At 43.4% G+C, this 18,947-nt stretch overlaps 1 protein-coding gene across 2 annotated transcripts in view; it reads left to right on the forward strand.

Annotated features, from left to right (window-relative positions):
* Nucleotides 1-18,645, forward strand: part of PPM1L (protein phosphatase, Mg2+/Mn2+ dependent 1L) — a 257,609-nt gene extending 238,964 nt beyond the window's left edge. For both annotated transcript variants that reach the window (XM_024563239.4, XM_045197493.3), the window contains exons 3-4: nt 5,580-5,741; nt 8,984-18,645. In XM_024563239.4, coding sequence (XP_024419007.1) covers nt 5,580-5,741; nt 8,984-9,330 — 509 coding nt within the window. In that variant the 3' untranslated portion in view covers nt 9,331-18,645. The remainder of the gene's footprint in view (nt 1-5,579; nt 5,742-8,983) is intronic.
* Nucleotides 18,646-18,947: the final 302 nt, after the last annotated feature.

Consider the following 18,947-nt stretch of genomic DNA (forward strand, 5'->3'; position numbering starts at 1 on the left):
AGGACAATGATATCCTAGCGCCCTTCAAAGTAGACATCTTGGGACTTTACACAGTTCTCCCATTCGCCATCACCTGCCCCATCGTATTTTCCTGAATCTCATCGACAATCTGAAATCTCTTCCCTTTCAAAAGTGATTTTAGTTTTGGGAAAAGCCAGAAGTCACAGGGCACCAAATCTGGGCTGTAAGGGGCTCAGTCACCTGGGTGATTCGATGTTTCACCAAAACACTCTGCATGAGACGTGATGCATGAGTGGGCACATTGTCGTGATGAAGCTGCCAATCACCAGTTGCCCGTAGCTGTGGCCTTCTGTATCATCTGGATAGTTTCCAAAGAGGAATGCTCAAACTTAATGCAAAATTTGATGCACGTTTGTTCCTCTACTCACTCAGTCATTTTGAATGTGATGGCCCCACAGTACACTTGCTCACTCAACAGCATCTACTGCCCCCACTGACGAGTACAGTGAAGTTGTCACTGTTCACACATGCAAATTCCAGTCCACTTTCTTTGGCTGCCAGGTTACATGGATGTCACACAAACCATTCTACTTATGTTAACAATGACTGGGCTTTTTCTGGACAGACCTCATGTGTGTACACGTGCATAAGAAGTTCATTCGAATAAAGATAACTTAATAACCTCGAAGACTAGTTTGTTTTTAATTGAAACCATAGGGATGAAGATTGATTCTATGATAGAGAAAGTTGAAGAAAGTATAATTCTCTTAAGCACCAGATGCATCAGACTGTACCTCTCATTTCCAGCCTTCTTTTCTCTCCACATTTCTTCTCTCTGTCTTTAATTAAAAAGCAAACAAGTCTTTTAAGGAAGTTCGTTTCAGAAGTCCCTATTTTACCCCACTCCCACAGATTTATACAGAGACAGAGACACTGCTTGTACTTTGCTGGAAATGAAGAAAAATAAGGTATATTACCAAAGAATCAGCAAACAACATGAAGACATGAAAAAAATATATATAGCCAGTGCTTCTCTGGCTTATGTAGGAAAATCAAAGAACCATGAAATTAATTTTATTTGTCATTAAAAGATACTAGACTTAGAATCCAGGATGTGATTATGTAATTATAAATCACTTTCTCATCTGAACTAAATGTCAGCAGTAGTTTCGAGAAGTTTGTTAATGAGCATCATAAAAGCTGGTCTGCTTACTTGTACCTCCAGATGCTCAGGGAGTGGAGATAAAGCCTCCTGCTGCAAGGGGACCTACTGCGGTTTTCTGAGACTCTCCAATGCGTGTGATCAGCTTTATAAGAAGCGACTCTCTTTAACATGTTCCTACTTAACTGAAAAAGAGGGATTAGAAGGGTGTCCACAGGCCATACTCAAGTGTGGAATGAACATTATTACAGCAGTTGAAATGTGAAGGTGAATATTTCAATTTCAAAATGGTGTTCAAGAGCATCTGATTACACATCTATATTTTAACTCCAGTGAAGTGTGAAAATTAAATGAATACTCCATCAGGTGCTATTGATGAATTATGACCTCCCTGCTTAAATAGATTGTTTTTTATAGTTAGGGTGGCACACCTCATTTGTGAAAAACACCTCTCTGGCATTCACACACTGCTTCTTATTTCTTCTAGTCATTTTATTAATGACATATGTTTGCCAAGGAAGAGCCCCAGCATACCTACATCTTGAGTTACACTACGCAGTGCTTGGGTTTAAGGTAGTGGGCTTCTCATCAAGTTGACTGCCTCCTGTTCAGCTGGTGTCAAACTCAGTGGCTGATACTTGTGCTTATGTGGAAGTCTCATGGAAGAAATGACAATTCTCATTTGTAATCCCCCTTTTTCTCACAAATTGTTATTCCTGCTCCTTTGCCCTTCAGAATGTGATGGGGGAAGTTGAGGCAGCTCAGGGTGCAGAGGAGCCATTGGGGGAGGAGCAGCTCTGCCCACGCCCAGTCTAGGGACTCACCTAAGCCTCCTTGAATAGGTAGGTGTGTCCCATCACTGCTTTCTCTGTGTGGAAGCCCACAAAGAAAGTTTGCCTTGTCTGTACTTACGGTCGTGATGATGCCTTGGCCTTAATGCGTTCTCAGGGACAAGGTAGTTTGTTCTGTGAAGTAAGATTTGATTGTAAACTGTCTCTTATAATCCTGAGCTAAGACAGCAAAGCCCAAACAATTAATTGCTTACAGTCAAGCATCCGGTTTGTTTTAGAACGTTCTTGGGCCTGCATCCAGGATACAGGCAGGTTTCTACAGAATGCAGTGGTGACATTTCAGTGATCCTGAACACTGCGGCTCTGATTTCACCATCTGGGGCTCTGGGGCTCTCGGGCTTTTGCATTCAGCCAGGTATGAGATTCTTGTTGGCATCGGCAAGCCCCACCTTCTCAAAGCAGTACGTTACTGAAATCCTCATCACAGGGTAGATCTCATTTACCCAGAGAAACAACAGGACTGTGTTCTTGCCAAAGGAATTGGCAGGCCACTCATCTTAAGTATACCCAACACGTGAGTGAAGCTAAACAGTCACACTCTAAATCTCCCATCAATAAGCCTCTTCTTGCACAATAATCCCCTGAATCAGTTAGGATACTGCAAGGAACAAAAATATCCAACTTAAAAAGCCTTGAGTAGTAAAGACATTTCATGTCTCACAGAACAAGAATAGGGTGGCTCCGGGCTGGCTCCACACCTCCTTTCCGTCCCAGGCATGCAGGCTCTTTACCGCTGTGCTCGTCTCTCTCCACCCAGTGCCTCGGTCCTGAGCCATATCCCTTCATAGTTGCCAGACGGCTGGGAAACACGTGAGCCGACAGTAGGCCGAAGAAGTGAATCATTTTCAGCATTGTGTCTGTTTCAGTGAGAAAGCCTTTCCTAGAAGCCCCAAGCCGAAATCCCCTGAAGTCTTTGTCCAGGGAGTACCCAGGACATTCTCCTAGACTTTCCTCCTCTCCGATATTTCCTTCATTCTCTCTGACCTATCCATTCGGGTCTTAAATAATCTGCTCTCTACCCTCTATCCTAGCAATTTTCAACCTTTTTCATCTCATGGCACACACAAACTAATTACTAAAATTCTGGGGCACGCCAAAAAATACATTTTTTGCCGATATCACCAAACCCCTCCCCCCCCAAAAAAAACAGATATAATGTTGATTCATTCACACCAAGTGGCTATTGTTGTGTTGGCCATTGTCATTTTTTTTATTTGACAATCTAAGGCACAGGTGGCAAACACAAGGCCCGAGGGCCGAATCTGGCCCTCCACCTTGTTTTATCCAGCCTGGCACCTTGTTTCTACCCAGCAGCAGTGCCGAGCTCCTTGCCCCTAGTTAAGGAGTAGTTACATTTATACAGTCCTAAAATTACATTCGGCCCTTTGAAGGCAACCACGAGGCTAATGTGGCCCCTGGTGAAAATGAGTTGGACAGCCCTGATCTAAGGGAAAAGAGGTCGTGCTCCCACGAATAGTCAGGTGTTGCATGTTTTAAAAACTCCTGTGGCACGCCAGTTGAAAATCGCTGCTCTATTTCTCTGCTTACCACGTTAATTCAAATCCTCATTAACCCTACCTGTTCTCCTTGCTTCCAGGTTATCTTCTACAATGCCTTTGAAGTGATCTTTAAAACACAAATCTCATGACGTCACTGTCCTGCATAAAACCCTTAAGTGGTTCTTAATCACATGGACAATTAAATTTCCATTTTTTTCCTCGCTATAAGAATGACCTCTCCCATCTTTAAAAAAGAAAACTATTTTACATGGCAGTTCAAGATAGCTAATGATGGCTGGAGAGCTGCTGTGGCCGAACTGGGGGTGGGAAAGGAGCTCATAGCTCAGCCCAGCCCAGTGGACGCCTCTGCTTCCCTCACATGGAGGCTCCAAAGCCTTTCCTTGGATCTTTGGTAACACAGGCAAATGGAAACGCCTCCTAGGCAATTAATTTGGACCTCAGGAGTGTCAATCAGGCTAGCAGCATAGACTTAGATGGTAGTGGAAGCAAAGGTTAGGAACATGGGGAGTGAGAAGGGAAGAGGGCATATAGAGAGACAGCTCTAGGAGTTATATTGACATAATGCCCCAAGTCATGTAATATTCAGTAACATAACATTTCTAGTTCATCTTTCACATCCTAAGAATGTGCCTTGTAGGAGGATTTACGTTTTGATTGTGTTAGACAAGTCAACCGAATCGGATGCTTGAGGGCAAAGTAAGGATGGTTGAAGACCAAAATGCAACTAATATCAAAAACTGAGAATAACAAATTGTAATTGCATGAATTGTTCCTGTTTTTGCAATTTCATTCTAAGATAAAAGATCTGTGATTTGCTTTGATAATCCCTAAGATTAATCTATTTTTTCCTTTCACAAGGCTTTTCATATTAGAAATCCTGAACTGACCAACATTTCCTGTATTTCCAATTCTGATCAGGGTAGTTTGGGGTTAAAACGGGCTTAAGAATGGAATTTCAAAGAGAACTATAATAACCGAATATGCTAATTATTCTCCTTGCTCTTGATAGCAACCTGTATTTATTCTTCATGTCTGTTTAAGAATTCAGTCTTTCGTGTTGTTCTGTGCACACTAAAGAGCTATTTAGATGCAGTTTACATTCTGTTATGGAATACGACTTTTCTTAATGAGGAGGTTAAATATTAATGAAGACTAATTGATGAATAATTTTAACAAGTAAAGACATTATCACTTTGATGCAAGAGCTTAAAGGGTTGCAGCAGGTATTTGCATACTCGGTGACATTGTCAAAAGGGAGGGAGGAGAAAGAAGAGGAGCTGGACAGAGGGCAACAGGCAGGTATGAGGGCCGTTCGGACCAGACCAGGCTGTCGGGCTCTATTTGCTTTTATCCATTCTCATTCAAAGACGGGTTTGAGGAGAGCTTGTCTTTTTGTGTCTGGTGTGGGCTCCAGGCGAGCAGGCCTTCAGTTTTGCTTCCCTCTGACTCTGACCACCCCACATCCCCTCCTATCTACCGAGGCCTCATCTCTGCCATCACAGTAGGTTTGTCTGCTTCCGCCTTACTGTCTGCCTCCGTCACACCCTGGAGCTGAGGTGTTTCTGACCCCCAGTCTTTGCTGCTAGACTGTATAGGCAGCTTCCTCATGGCTCCCGATGGCTCTGTGGGGTCGGGCTGCTGGCCTCTGTCACTTACTGGCTCTTCTAGGCTGTCCAGCTGAGGAGCCCCCTGCCCCACATCATCCCCACTTTCAAATGGAACTTCACAGAAACTCGGCACCAGCAAGAAGCAGAAAATATGTATTAATTGTCTAGGCTTCAGACTGATTTTGATTCTCTAACCTTTTAAAATGTGATGTGTGTTTAAATTGAGTAGCAGACACAAAATGATATGGTAAAGTGATAATGTTATCCTAGCGTATTTCAGTGACATTGTAACATGGTTAAGAAAATGGACTGTCAGATTTGATCAGTGTTGTTGAAGCGAACAAGCCACCATTCCTGGAGTGGCTGGAGTCAAATTCACACCCAGCAGGAACGGTTTTAATGACTGAAGAATCCAGTTACCACGAGAAGCAGCCCAAGCATCGCTGACCTCCTGCATTGCCTCTCTCTTATTTTTCAGGTACCACATGCTTGATTGCTCTGCTATCAGATAAAGATCTCACTGTGGCCAATGTGGGTGACTCCCGTGGGGTCCTATGTGACAAGGATGGGAACGCCATTCCTTTGTCTCATGATCACAAGCCGTACCAGCTGAAGGAAAGAAAGAGGATAAAGAGAGCTGGTGAGCTTGTGCACGTCCCCAAGCACTGTCTGCTGTCTCTCTGGGTGGACGGGGGCCTTGCTTGGGTGGCCCCTGGCGCATAAGGTGTTTAGTTACTAGTGGTCAGTAGATCAGCACCGAGGCTACTGCTGAGGTAGCTGAGGCTGGACTTACAGCATTGCCTATCAAATACACAGCCGCTGAATCTGCCCTGCTTCGTGGCCAAAGATTCCAAAGGGCCAAAAAGAGCCCTTTGCTAGTTTCAAGGCTACTGAGATCTTTAGGCCCCTGCCTGCAATATTCTGCTTCCCTCCAGCTGTGCCAAACTACTAACCATTCCCTGAGTGGACCATGCTTCTGATACCTCTGTGCCTGTGCAAATGCTGTCTTCGCTGTCTAGCAGATAACAACTACTTGTCCTGTAAGACTCAGCTTAAGGGTGTCCTTTTAGAAGCCTTCCCTGGCACCCTGAGCCACAGGCTCCCCCGGCCTGGGTTAAGGTGCCTCTTCGGTCTTTTCCCAGCATCCTATGTGGGCCTCTGGGTCACCTTTTATAAGGTATGCATCTCTTGTCTATCTTGCCTTCCCAACTGTGAGCTGTACGAGGCAAGAACTTGGTCTGTTCATTTATATTATCCCACTCCTCACTCAATACCTGGTATAAGGACATATTTTGAGGGGTGAGAATCCCTTATGTATTCATTTTTTTCAACAACTAGGGGTTGGAGATTTAAACTTACATTCTGGAATTGGGATGAGGGTAGGGAATGTAATAGACAGACATTAACAAATAAATAAAGCAAGTAAATTATCTAGAGGATTACACGGTGAGAATATCACCAGGTGGAAACTGTTATGGACAGAGATAAAGCAGGTGAGGGGATGGCGGGTGTCAGGAGGCGGTCTGTGTAGGCTCACGAAGGTGGCACTGGGACAAATACTTGAAGGAAGGTTATCAGTAGATGGTTACATTTTCATGATGTGGGGGCTGCAGTTCTTTTCTGCCTGTGGACAGGAGGCATCCTTCCCTCTCCTCTCCACGCCAACAGCTGCAGCATGTGTGCCATGCATGATGCGCCTGCCGCAGGCCCGGCTGCCGGGGGCTCGTGTGTGCGCTGGGTCTCTGGCCAGGACGGGCCCCTGCTGCCGGGGATAATTTGCAGGTTGACTCTCAATCTCTACAGGTCAGCTGCTGCCCAGGACCTAATCAACATTTGAGTTTTCACAGTAGGAAGCAGTACTGTTGAGTCAAACAGTGTTGAATTCTATTATACCCTCCTGCTTCAGTGACTGCATGCGATGCAGAATAATTTTTAATGAAAGCTTGGGTCGGGTTTTCTGTTAATGGGATGGAACAAACGATGTTTCAAGAGCGTCTATCAAGCTTTGATGAGCTGCAAGCAGTATGAGTGAAATACTCTAGCTTCCTTACTTACGAGGACACCATCTCCCACGAGCCCACGGCGACCCTGAATTGAGATACAGTTAGCCTTTTCTTGTGTAAGCACAGGCAAGGCTGTGTGTGCGACACACCTGGAAATGTCATCTTAGTGTCCATCACTGTGTTCTGAAATGTCACTCCCATTTTGTCCTCCTTTTTTCGTGCCATCCCACCACCTCCACCCTGCCCAGCAGGGATGCTTTACAGAAGCAAATTTGGAAATGTCTCAGAGGAGCTGGATCTAACCCATCCGGGGGCCTTTTACAGCAAGGCTGAAGTGGCCTCGATCGGTTTCGTTATCTTCACGTGTATTTCTCAGACCTCAGCCTTCCTTTCAGGACATCCATCTCCCCCTTTTTGTGTGTGATAATTCGCTGCAACCAGTCGGGGCCAAATACATGGTGGTCTTTCTGTCTCCATTCCTGGTGCTGTTTCCAACAACAGTGGTACCAGCTGCCATCGTGTGATATCACCCCGTGCTGGGAGCCACGCCTAGCAATTTACGTGCATTTTCTGTCTCCCTACCTTACGAGGCTGATAGTGTTATCATTTTACAGCCAAGAAAACGGAGCCTCCAAGAGGTTTGTGTACACATGACACACAGCCAGTGAGTGGTGAGGCCCGAGTGAGAGCAACTGACCCCACAGCCCACCGCATGCTGTTGCCCATCTCACCGCACTTCCCAGCGTGCTCTCATTCACTCCTGCCCATGGAAGTCCTACCATCGCTCACAGCCCAGCTTTAACACTCACTCCTCCCTGGCCTTCACAGCTGCACATCGCCCCTCCCTCCTCATCAGCCTACATCATTGGCAGGTGCCAGTCTCTGCAAGAATACTGTATTGTGCTTGTGGCTGTTACTACATGTGGATGTGCTTTCCTGCCAGAAGAATACTGTATTGTGCTTGTGGCTGTTACTACATGTGGATGTGCTTTCCTGCCAGACTGTCTACTTCTTTAGAGAAAGGTCTGGATCTCATATTCCTCTATAGCCTGCAAATTGCCTTGCGTGGAGTATATGTTTAATAACTATCCAACAAATAATAGGTGAATAAATAAAGTTCTAATTACTTTAGAGAAAAATAATGATATATAATATTGAGTGCATGTTATATTCAGGTACTGTACTAAGTGATTTATATGGAATAATGCCGTTATTTCTCACAACATGATGGAATATATACTATTACTGGCGCCACATTGCAGCCAAGGAAACCGAGGATCAGAGAGAGAGAACTTCTCATCCAGAGTCACACATAGCTAGAAGTGGTAGAGCCAGGAATCAAACCCAAGCATCCTGACCCGAGAGCTGGGCTTTGGAACACTGTACTAAAATATGCACTTTATTTTTTAATCCTGATCCCTTGGGGTGCTGTTTTGAGATCTATACAGGCACGGCCAAAGGCATCCCAAGCTAAATGACAGATCCCAGTGGCTGTTTCTGGTACCTGCCCATCTGCATTTTGCCATTCTCCTCGAATCCCCACCCTAGTGCACCGTACTGTCAGTCATCGAGCTATCAAACTGTCGTTAAGTTAAACCGATGCCCTCATCCATACATATTTCTTACCCTCAATATTCTTATTGATGTTTTCTTAGTCTTTTAAGATACCAAGAAGGAAGGCATGAGGGTCTCCTGGTAGAGGGTCGGACCTTAAGCCCTGCAGCAGGGCTGCTGTTCTTTCCCGGCAGCACCAGGGTGGGGTGGGGGAGCACGCGGGATATGCCACATGCGGTAGGTCCGCCTCCTGTACACGTGCCCAGACTGCACCAGGTGTGTGAGGTGTCGGTCAGTCAGGCTAATGAGTGCATTCTCTTTCCAGGTGGTTTCATCAGTTTCAATGGCTCCTGGAGGGTCCAGGGAATCCTGGCCATGTCTCGATCCCTGGGGGATTATCCACTGAAAAATCTGAATGTGGTCATCCCAGACCCAGATATCCTGACCTTTGACCTGGACAAGCTCCAGCCCGAGTTCATGATCTTGGCATCAGATGGCCTCTGGGATGCTTTCAGCAATGAAGAAGCTGTTCGATTCATCAAGGAGCGCTTGGATGAACCTCACTTTGGGGCCAAGAGCATAGTTTTACAGTCATTTTACAGAGGCTGCCCTGACAATATAACGGTCATGGTGGTGAAGTTCAGGAATAGCAGCAAAACAGAAGAGCAGTGAACCCTTCGGGGTCTCAACTGCCTTAGACTAAAGGACTTGCAACACACTCGTCTCTTTTAATGTAGTGAAGGAGTGGAAGTTATGGTTAGGATCATCCATCCCAGGCGTGCGATTCCCCTTCCCTGGCCATCGTAGGTCTGTATTCGGTGATGACGAACAGAGGGTGCTCTTGGCTGACGTAGTTGAGAGGCTGGAAGAGGTTTCTTCATGTTCCCCAATTCTTTCATCCAATGTCCAAAATATATAAATACATAGTTGTAGAATCACATGTATGAAGTGAATGGCATATGTGCGATATAGTCTCCCTTTGAAGATTCTTTTCAAGACCCCTCACAGGGCCTCCCAGGCATCAGACTTTGTGTCCTCTCTTTGGAGCAGTGAGCAGGGCAGGCCTCCCAGAGCTGCAGGAGACAGGCCACAGTGTCACCTGTGAGCCAGGGTGGCAGGGCCCTTTGCTGAAGGCAGAGCTGCCCCGAGAATGCCTTGTCCTCCTGAGCCCAGGTTTTCAGCTCGGCTCAGCTCAGCCCAGAAGTGGATTTAGAAAGGTTTGCTACCACACGGCTGCTCAAGGAGACTGAGGGGAGCGGGGAGGTTGAGGCAGCCTGCGGGGCAGAAATACCCTTTTTCCCTCGCTTCCCTTTATTAGTGAAATAGACTTTGTGTACCACCTGACCAGTCTTTGTGCATTTATCCTAGTCATGCATGACCTTAACCTTGTGCTTACATCTTTAATAGGCAGCTGTGAAACTTCACAACCAGACACCATGTTTTTTTTTTCTTACATTGCCAAGAAACCTATTAAGGGAAGTCAAAACACCAAATCATAATATCATAATTCCTTCCATCTTTAAGGGTAGATAGAGGAAAATAATGGCCAAGTCACCATCCCCCTTCAGAAGTCTGTGGTTTGCATTGGGAGAGGAAACTGGCGAGGTTACCACCCTGAGCTGAGCTCCAGCTGTCAGTTTTTATGCTTTTTGTCCCCCCCTCTCCTTTTCTAGTAGCTTTCAAGGGTCCTTCAAGGAGCGTTCTGAGAAGCAGCAGCCTAGAACTGTGGATGTGTTCCTTGAAGCCCAGTATTGCGCTACCAGCCACGCTCTGGAATTTGGTGGTGAGCTGCTGGGATGTGCTTTTCTGTGATGGTGGAAAGCAGCAGCTCTTAACGTTTGGCTGCAAATCCCTGTCCCAGCGGGTGGCTTTCCCCAGGCAAACCACTCAGTGACAACGAAGCTTTTTGGGAATTCAAGCTCAAACTTGTACTGTTAATCTGCCCAGAGTTATTTTGCGGCCAGACTTGCTACTCTGCGTTTCCTATCACCAAAGTCACGTTTCTAACCTCAGTATTTTATAAGTCAGTCAACAGAAAATGCTCAGTCATCCTGTTTGCCTGACTGCGGTGGCTCGAACAGCCAGACAGGGTTTTCGTTGCGTTCTCACACCCCAGTGTCTGAAATGCCAGGATGTCCACCTGGTCCTGTTCTTTCGAGTTGGCATTTGTCTTTATAGCTTCTCGAAGGCCCCATTCACTGACACCCCCTGCCCATGGTGCCCTCCCCTGCCTGCCTTCAGCTGTGGAGCTTTTCTGAAGCAGATTCCAGAGAACTTGGAGAGATGGAAAGGTTCCCTTGTGGCAACTGAGGGCTGCCATCTCCCTTGAGTCCTCCAAGCACTTGCCTTTCTTTGACTTCGAGAATCAGTAATGTTTTCCCAGAGATTTGTTTCCTTTTGTAAACTCTAACATCAGAATTATAACCCTGATTTTTTTTTAGCCATAGAATATTCTAGTACAAAATATCTACCACCATTTAGATGGAAGGATTTGCCTATTAAGAGACACAGAACATCTGGATGTGCGTATTTGGGCTGGGGGTCTGAGGGGGTGTGGGAGACGTGCTGACTGTCGTCGGTGACGGGACAGTCAGGCCAGGTGGCCGGAGTTTGCCTGGAGATGTAGGATGTTCTGACTCTGGAGAGTGACCAAAGCCCACCGTCTTAACTCAAGTTCAGGAATAAGCAATTTCTTCTTTTTTACAGGTCCATCCATTTCCCTTTTTTATTTTTAACTTTCAAGAAAAAGACATTTTTAAATGCCATGGTCCTTGTCATTGTCTAGGATGAAAATAGTGCCGTCTGGTGAAGATGAGAAAGGAACACTGCTGAGCTGGTAACTCAGTGTGCATCTGCCCTGCAGAACCTCTCGGCTGATGGTGCTGAGGGCCGCAGCGCACGACCTTTCCTCTGGTCGAGGTTCACAGGGTGTTTTCTGAGTTTTGCTCTGTAGAATTAATTCACTTCTGACTTGAACCAAGTAGTATGTGTGTTTCCTGTTCCCTTTCTGCCATTTTCCTCTCCTTTTGGCTTGTACGTTTTTAAAAGATAGAAGTTCTAGGCAAAATAGTAGCAGTTCGATTAATCCCTGTTTTTACTATCAGAGTATTTTGCTCCCTCCCCTGTCTCAGAGCTCTCTCTCCCAGACCCTCCTCCAGCTATTGGGGGTCTACAGACATCACTCTCGGGTGCCCTGTGGCTCACGGCTGCTTCCATTTTCTAGGGACAGGGAAGGCCGCATCTATTAGGGAAGTTGGTTTGGGAAGTTTGCATGTGAAGCTTCCCTAAATAGTGCTGCCAAAGCTTTGGATGCCCTCACCCCCACCCCCACCCCGAGGCTGCCAAGACTTCTGCAGCCCGAGTTCGCCTTGCCAATAGCCCCCATGGTGCCAAATTAGGGATGATTTTATAGCCTTTTGGAAATGAAGCTGGGAATGAATGACCACATGTATATGAGCCCCAGCAGGATGCCAAGCCCAGGGTCTCCTCAGTGCTCTCTGCCCTGCCGCCACTCCGCTGGCCCAATCCTTAATGTGGGTTGCGGTTTGGGTGGGGGTGGGGAGGGTGAAGACAGGGAATATTTTTTTTAATTCATCGTATTTGCAATTCTGTAATCAAAGGAACAAACAATACTCACATAGAAAACTCTAAAGCTAGTTCCCAAGACCTGCATTTATTCCATGTGACCACTTAGTCCAAGGCACGTAACTCTGAAGTTGCTGCTCTAATACACGTATGTACACATTGCTGGTTGCAAGTGGCCACGTGCTATTCCTGCGTTGGATCAAAGGTGCTGGCTTCTTGAATCTTGTCTATAATCTCTTGTAATGAGAGTGTCACAGAGTGTTTTATAGAGTGAAGGAGCATGCGCAATGTGGATAATTTAAAACGCCTTACTTATTTCATACACCTGTAATGACTTCAGCCCATGTACATTTTGTGCAAACGGGATTGCATGAGAGTGATGACGTTGTTGCTTTAATCCTACCTGATGTGATTTGAGGAAATTGGTTACACTATGGAATTGGATTACTGGATATTTGGCAATACATGAAGGATTCACAAAGGCAGTGGTCACTTTTTTCTTTGCCAGGTAGATACCTTGATTTTTTTCCTGAGTTGTTGCCAGATCAAACTCTCTTGCAACTGTGTCAACGCAAAAGGTTTAGAAGGGGCAACATTTCATTGTACATTTGAAAGTATAGCAATACATACACTGGATAAGATATTATTTTCCAATGATTTTGGAAATTTTTTTCCTCCTTTTAACCCATCATTAGACTGATTTTCCCTTAATATCCTCCCCAAATCGCCTTAGCTCATCACACCAGCATCCCTGACCCAGAAAGGATGTGACTGTTAGACACACACTGGGACCTATTTTCTGCCCGGGGTGAAACCCCTGACATCTAGACTTTTGAGGTCGTCCGCTGCACACTACAGGAGTAGTGGAATCCTGGTGTTTCCCAAAGTGAGTTCCACAGAACACAAGTTCCAAGGATACTCTTCCAAATATAGGGCTCCAGGATCAAAGGGGTTTGGAAAGCACACTGTCTTAAAAAGTGAGTGCATATACGCACATCGAAGGTTCTAATTTAAATGATCTGTCGGTGGCGGGGGGTGGGAGGGGGTGGGGGTGAGAGAAACACACCACAGATGTAATTTTAGTTAGCTTAGTAGTTTCTGGAGTCATTTGACCACAGAAACTTTTTGAGTAGTGCTTAATAACATCCCAAGGAGATCATGTTCCATAGGACGACTCACTTTGAGAAATTTTGATATATGGAAATATTACTGTTTTCTCATTCACTGTGACTCTTTGTAATTGCAATATAATTTGCGATTTAGAGGCACTAATCCTGTCGAGTAAGAGCCTGGTCTGTTCATGAAAGCAGTGCTAAGAAAGTATCATTTAATGGGATCATCAGCAGCCTCATCCTGACAGCAGAAGCCCAACCATCCTACTCGAAGCGCTAACCGTCGTCTCCCTTCTTCTGTGTGAATAATAAGCACGAGCCTTGCCGACCTGGGGATTTCTCAGGCTCATTCCAAGAGCTTTCCATTGCTGTTTTAATTTGTCTTTGCCATCCAGACTGAACCAAATAAATATTTTTACATTACATCACATCACTATGTGAGAGTAAAAAATATTAAAAATAATAGAAAATGAGGAAAAAGTTATAAACTATTAACATTTATTTACTCTTTCCTCTGTCCTTCTTTCCAGATTCAATGAAATAATTTTAAATCAATCAAAGCTCATTTGTTCTAAAATCCCTGCCCCATGTTGTCCCACCATTCACATGTCATGTATATAACCAAGTTTGTCCGGTTACCTCTTGCCTAAAATGTCAGTCTTATTGTCACTCTCAACCTGGACAATGAGTTTGGGAAACTCTGAAGGATAATCCCAAATTAACAGGGGAGACAAATCTAGTTGAAACATGGTACAAAGTGAATTTAGGGTAAAGTCATTAATTAAAAGCACATCCAATATTTAGGAATGCACCCACCCTCTAGATGTCCAACTTCTCTTTCCCACTGTTAAGCTGAAAACTGTTTAAGAGTTGATTACAATAATATTTATATGTTTAGTAATAGTCACATCATCATTTGTACAATCACTTTAACAAATGCAAGTTAAGGACTCTGAAGAGAGCATGTAGTCACTGTTCATTTAAATAAATCATCATAGGCATTTTCACAATTTAAAACCCCACCAAAAAGCAGGCAAACAGCAAAGATGTAGATTATATTTAGAGGTGTGGTTCCATTTATTCTAGAAGCCCTAAATATACTCTGGCCTCTGACATTTGCCAAATCCAAATTAATCTCAAAACCGTCCAGAGCCCAGAGTCCCTAGCTCCGAGCAAAGCAGCTTACTGCAAAGGCTTGGTGGCAGATTGTGGTGGGGGCCAGTTAGGGAGCAGGACAGTCCTCCTGGGCTGCTAGCTGCCTCTGTAGGAGAGGGACTGTGTACCTGTCACCTTTTGTCTTGAGGGAATTCACAGGCTAAATGTGATATCATGCATTATTATCTCAGCAGATTTGTAGATTAATAGATAATGCATAATTTTAAATGAGTTGATGCAAAAGCAGAGGTATTGGGGAAAAAACCTTTAGGATACCCAGATATTAAAAATGTAAGAAGTGGGTTATTTAAAATTTGGATTATCAGAGTTTTACCATTCACAGGCTATATTTAATAGCAATTTTTGACATCAGCACATAAATTAGTGGAAGTCAGTTGTTCCCATTGGCACCTATTCAAATGCAAGGCTTCCCATTTTCTGTGTTGGTCAATGCTTTACTTGCATGTTAATGAAGACAGAATCTCATGCTCCTTCTAATTGGACTGATGGCACAGGCAGACTCACATTTAAGAAAAGTAGTTTGGAACATTTTTAATAAAAAAATGGAAAACTAATTCCCAGGTGACCAAAGTCAGAATGTAAAGAAAACACTTTTAAGAAAATGTAAAAGACAAAATCAAAGGAAAATAGTATAAAAAGAAATATTTTAAATTAAGGAAACATGATATTTTATTACATCATGAATCATGATTTCTGATATTAAGAGTTAACACTGAAGTAAGAAAATTGAGTTATTTGTAAAGCTAGTAAAATTAGTCCATATTTTATGCATTCCCAAAGAAAATGGATATATATGGTCTCATTTATTGCTCTCCTAAACTACCCTTACTGTCCTAGATTCTGTTCACTTTCCAAATCCTAGACATAGTTTTACCCTGAATCCTTAGAACTGATGCATTTTTGAGGAGGAAATACCCTTTTATAGAATTTTTAAAAAAAGAATACGATAGACTACATGACACCTTCCATTTTATATCGAGTGCGCAGATAAAACTGAGGTCAGATCTACAGTCACAGCTACAGCTGAAAGCGAGTTGTAACATACTGATAATTTTCCACAAATCAACATGGCTACCAGTGAGTATTCAATTTAAAACAGACAATTTCACTAAAACAAACTACTAAGTGATTTAATGTTCTTGCTTCTCAGAGATATTTCTAATCCATACAATGCAAATGGTCGTGTTCACTCATATAATTTTTGAAAATCCTGTAGAAATGATATATTAGATATCTCTAACCCAAGAGAATATCTTGTGCAAATTTTAAATTACCATCTGCCTTAGTATGTGTAAGGACAAACAACTTAGTTTAAGAATGAAAAGGTATAAGATCCTGCTATTGGGGCGGGCGGCAGAATCTAGAACCATGGAACCTTCAGCAAGAATATCCCTTTTTATGCCCTGGCTGGTGTGGCTCAGTGGACTGAGTGCCGTCCTGCAAATCAAAAGGTCACTGGTGTGACCCCCAGTCAGGGCACACGCCTGGGTTGCAGGCCAGGTCCCCAGTTAGGGGCATGTGAGAGGCAACCGATCGATCGATTGATCTCTCTCTTGCACATTGATGTTTCTTTCCCTCTCTTTCTCCCTCCCTCCCCTCTCTCTAGAATAAAATCCTTAAAAATATATCATATTTAGGTTCCACGACCACAGCCAGCTTTTATGTGATTCATCTTGATCGCCCTTTTACCTCAGGCATATGTTCAGAAAATGGAATCATAAATACAAAGACGGAGAAAACCCAATAACTTCAGTTTCTCTTTTAGAAAGCATTGTTTGCCCTTTTAAATTTATCTGAAGTACATGTTCACATTGAAATATTAACATGTACAACACTGTCTTGAGTTTTCTGTTCAATTACTAAAACAAATGGTTTTGATTTATAGCACTTAACACATTTAATTCAGATTACAGAGTTGAAATCTATTTTGCAATGCCTCAACAGTCCCATGGTCAGCCAGAAAAAAAGAAAACAAAAACAAAAGAAGAAATTCTAGTGAGTTCAGGAGAATGATTATTTTGACAAACCTGGAAAATGGTAATTGAACAGTTAATTCCAAAACACTGCAACATGAACTGTGCTCACATACATAATTCCTACATACCAAATGTACAAGGTGTATTTCTTTTTAACATAAGCATCATTGCATATATAACATCGATCTACCTTATGAACAAATTGAATTGGGAAAGTCAGTATTTTTGCTGTAAGTGAATCTTGCTTTATGTATTTTATTCTTCCCCTTATTGATGTCTTTTTTGCTGAGCCCTTATCTGTGGCAAGCAGAGAGTCTAAGGGAGGTATCTAGTGGTGAGCACTCAGGCACCATCCCTGCCTTCTTGACACTTGAAATGGAGGCTTTACAGATACTCTGATGCTCAGTACTGGCCAAATGGGGTGAAAACTGGCATCTTTCATAATTTCCTCCCCTGGACTTAGATTTGTGAGGACAGGCAGAATTAGAGTAGGTAATTCTTCCCTGCACATAATAGTGAATGGTAAAAAGACTATCTTGCCCACATCTGAGCACATTACATCAGACAATTATTCCGCGTTTGGTCACCTAAGTTTTCCAAGGATGGTGTGGGGAGGTGAGACAAAAAGGTGGGGCCAGGGCAGGGGCAGAGTGTCCCAGGGAGACGTCACCCAACGTGGGCAGCAGCTATGCAAAGGCTCAGCAGTACAGGGCCAAAGCCAGGGTGGGTCTCCCACCAGGATTCTTCTGGAGGAAGGAGACTTACAGAAAAGGAGAATGGAGAACAATAAGAACTTCTCTCCATGGCCCATTTTTGTGTTCCTGAGAGGCTATTAGTGAAACATCCTCATGTTCCAAAAGAGAAGCTAGAACTGAGTGTGTTGATCATCAATGTGTATGAATTAGTGAACTTGCTATGTCGAAAATAAACATTTCAGGAATACAATTACTTCTTGATTTTGGATATGAACAGAAGACGACTAAATGCCAGATTTTTTAAAAATCATAAATTTGGTACCCATAGTTACTTTAGACATTCCAGCACCGAGGCATGTAATTTGAACTTTATATTTTGAACAAGAAAAGCAGCATCTATTTTCTGTATGGCAAAGCAAAACCACATGCCAGACTTCTTTTTAACCACAGAAGTCATCACTTCTTTCTAAATCCTTTGCCTGGTCATTCTCCCTAGACCTCTCTCTCCATGCCAATTGCTTCTTTATCCAAGAAATATTTGCTGTTGCCAAATTATGTTAGAATCCTATTGAGTTAGAATAGAAAGTGAATGAGAAGAAAATTTGGACTATCTCATTGTGATCAGAAGTGGGGTTTTTGTTGTTCTGTTTTTAAGCATGAAAACGTATAAAAGGACATTCAAATTAAGTCAGGCCAATTTCTGATTTGGTATGATTAACACCATAGGTGGAGCCCAATTATGAAGCATGGAAAGGAGGGCTGGCGAGGGTAAGAGAAAAAACAACCCCACATAATTGAATAGTGTTTTTCATGAATGGTGTATAGCAGAAGTTCTGATCTCTTTCCCTGATGAATTTTTAAACAGTTACTTTATACAAACTCTTACTGTACCTACTCAACACCAGGAAAGCTATTCCATCAGAATTTTCTTGCTGTTTTAAAAACCACAAGAGGTTGGTTGTTTATAAAAAGATACCAGGATCCATAATTTATTAGACAACGCTTTCTTTTAGGAATTTTCAAATTATATTGAGTAATTAAATCACTGGGAAATGACTGCTCTGAACAATCAGGCTTTCTGGTAAGTTAGTCTCTGAAACCTCTCCGTAATAAATACAACAGAACCTTTGGAAAACTTCATTACTCTTGGTACTCTTCAGAGGTCTTTATACCTACTCTTCTATACTTGTCTCTAAGAGACATTTGAAACCAAGTGAAAATGTCCATTTGGTGTACAGCCCAGAGGACGTGGCAGTACGCGGTCACCCGATGCATGGCGGGGGGTTCAGGTGCTTTTGATGCGCTGGGGTAGATTAAGCTTTGTAGAGACCACGTGTTTGTGCAGTCACTGATCCTGTGTTGTAAACAGACTGAACAGCTAAAAATTCACCCTTGATGACAAGATAAAAGCAAAAATAAACACATTAAGGTCATTGGACTTTATATGTGGAACTGCTGAGGGTTTTTTCTTTTCTTTCTTTGGTTAAACTCATTTTTCCATTCTAATGTCTGCTCTTGAATTTTATAATTTCTTAATGTTTCTGAGTTAGAGCATAGCTGTTGATTTTGGAATTGCAGAAAGCAAGGAAACAGTTCATGGGTGGAGGATAAGACCGAAACATAACAGAAGCAGGAGAGTTGGGACATGTTGAGACTGGGCGTTTTCACTTGGAACAGGAATAAGCCCGGTCCTGGTTCAAAACAAGGGACTTAAAAAACGTATACAAATATATTCAACAGAAGTC

Source organism: Desmodus rotundus, chromosome 2 (assembly GCF_022682495.2).
Source record: "Desmodus rotundus isolate HL8 chromosome 2, HLdesRot8A.1, whole genome shotgun sequence".
NCBI lineage: Eukaryota > Metazoa > Chordata > Mammalia > Chiroptera > Phyllostomidae > Desmodus > Desmodus rotundus.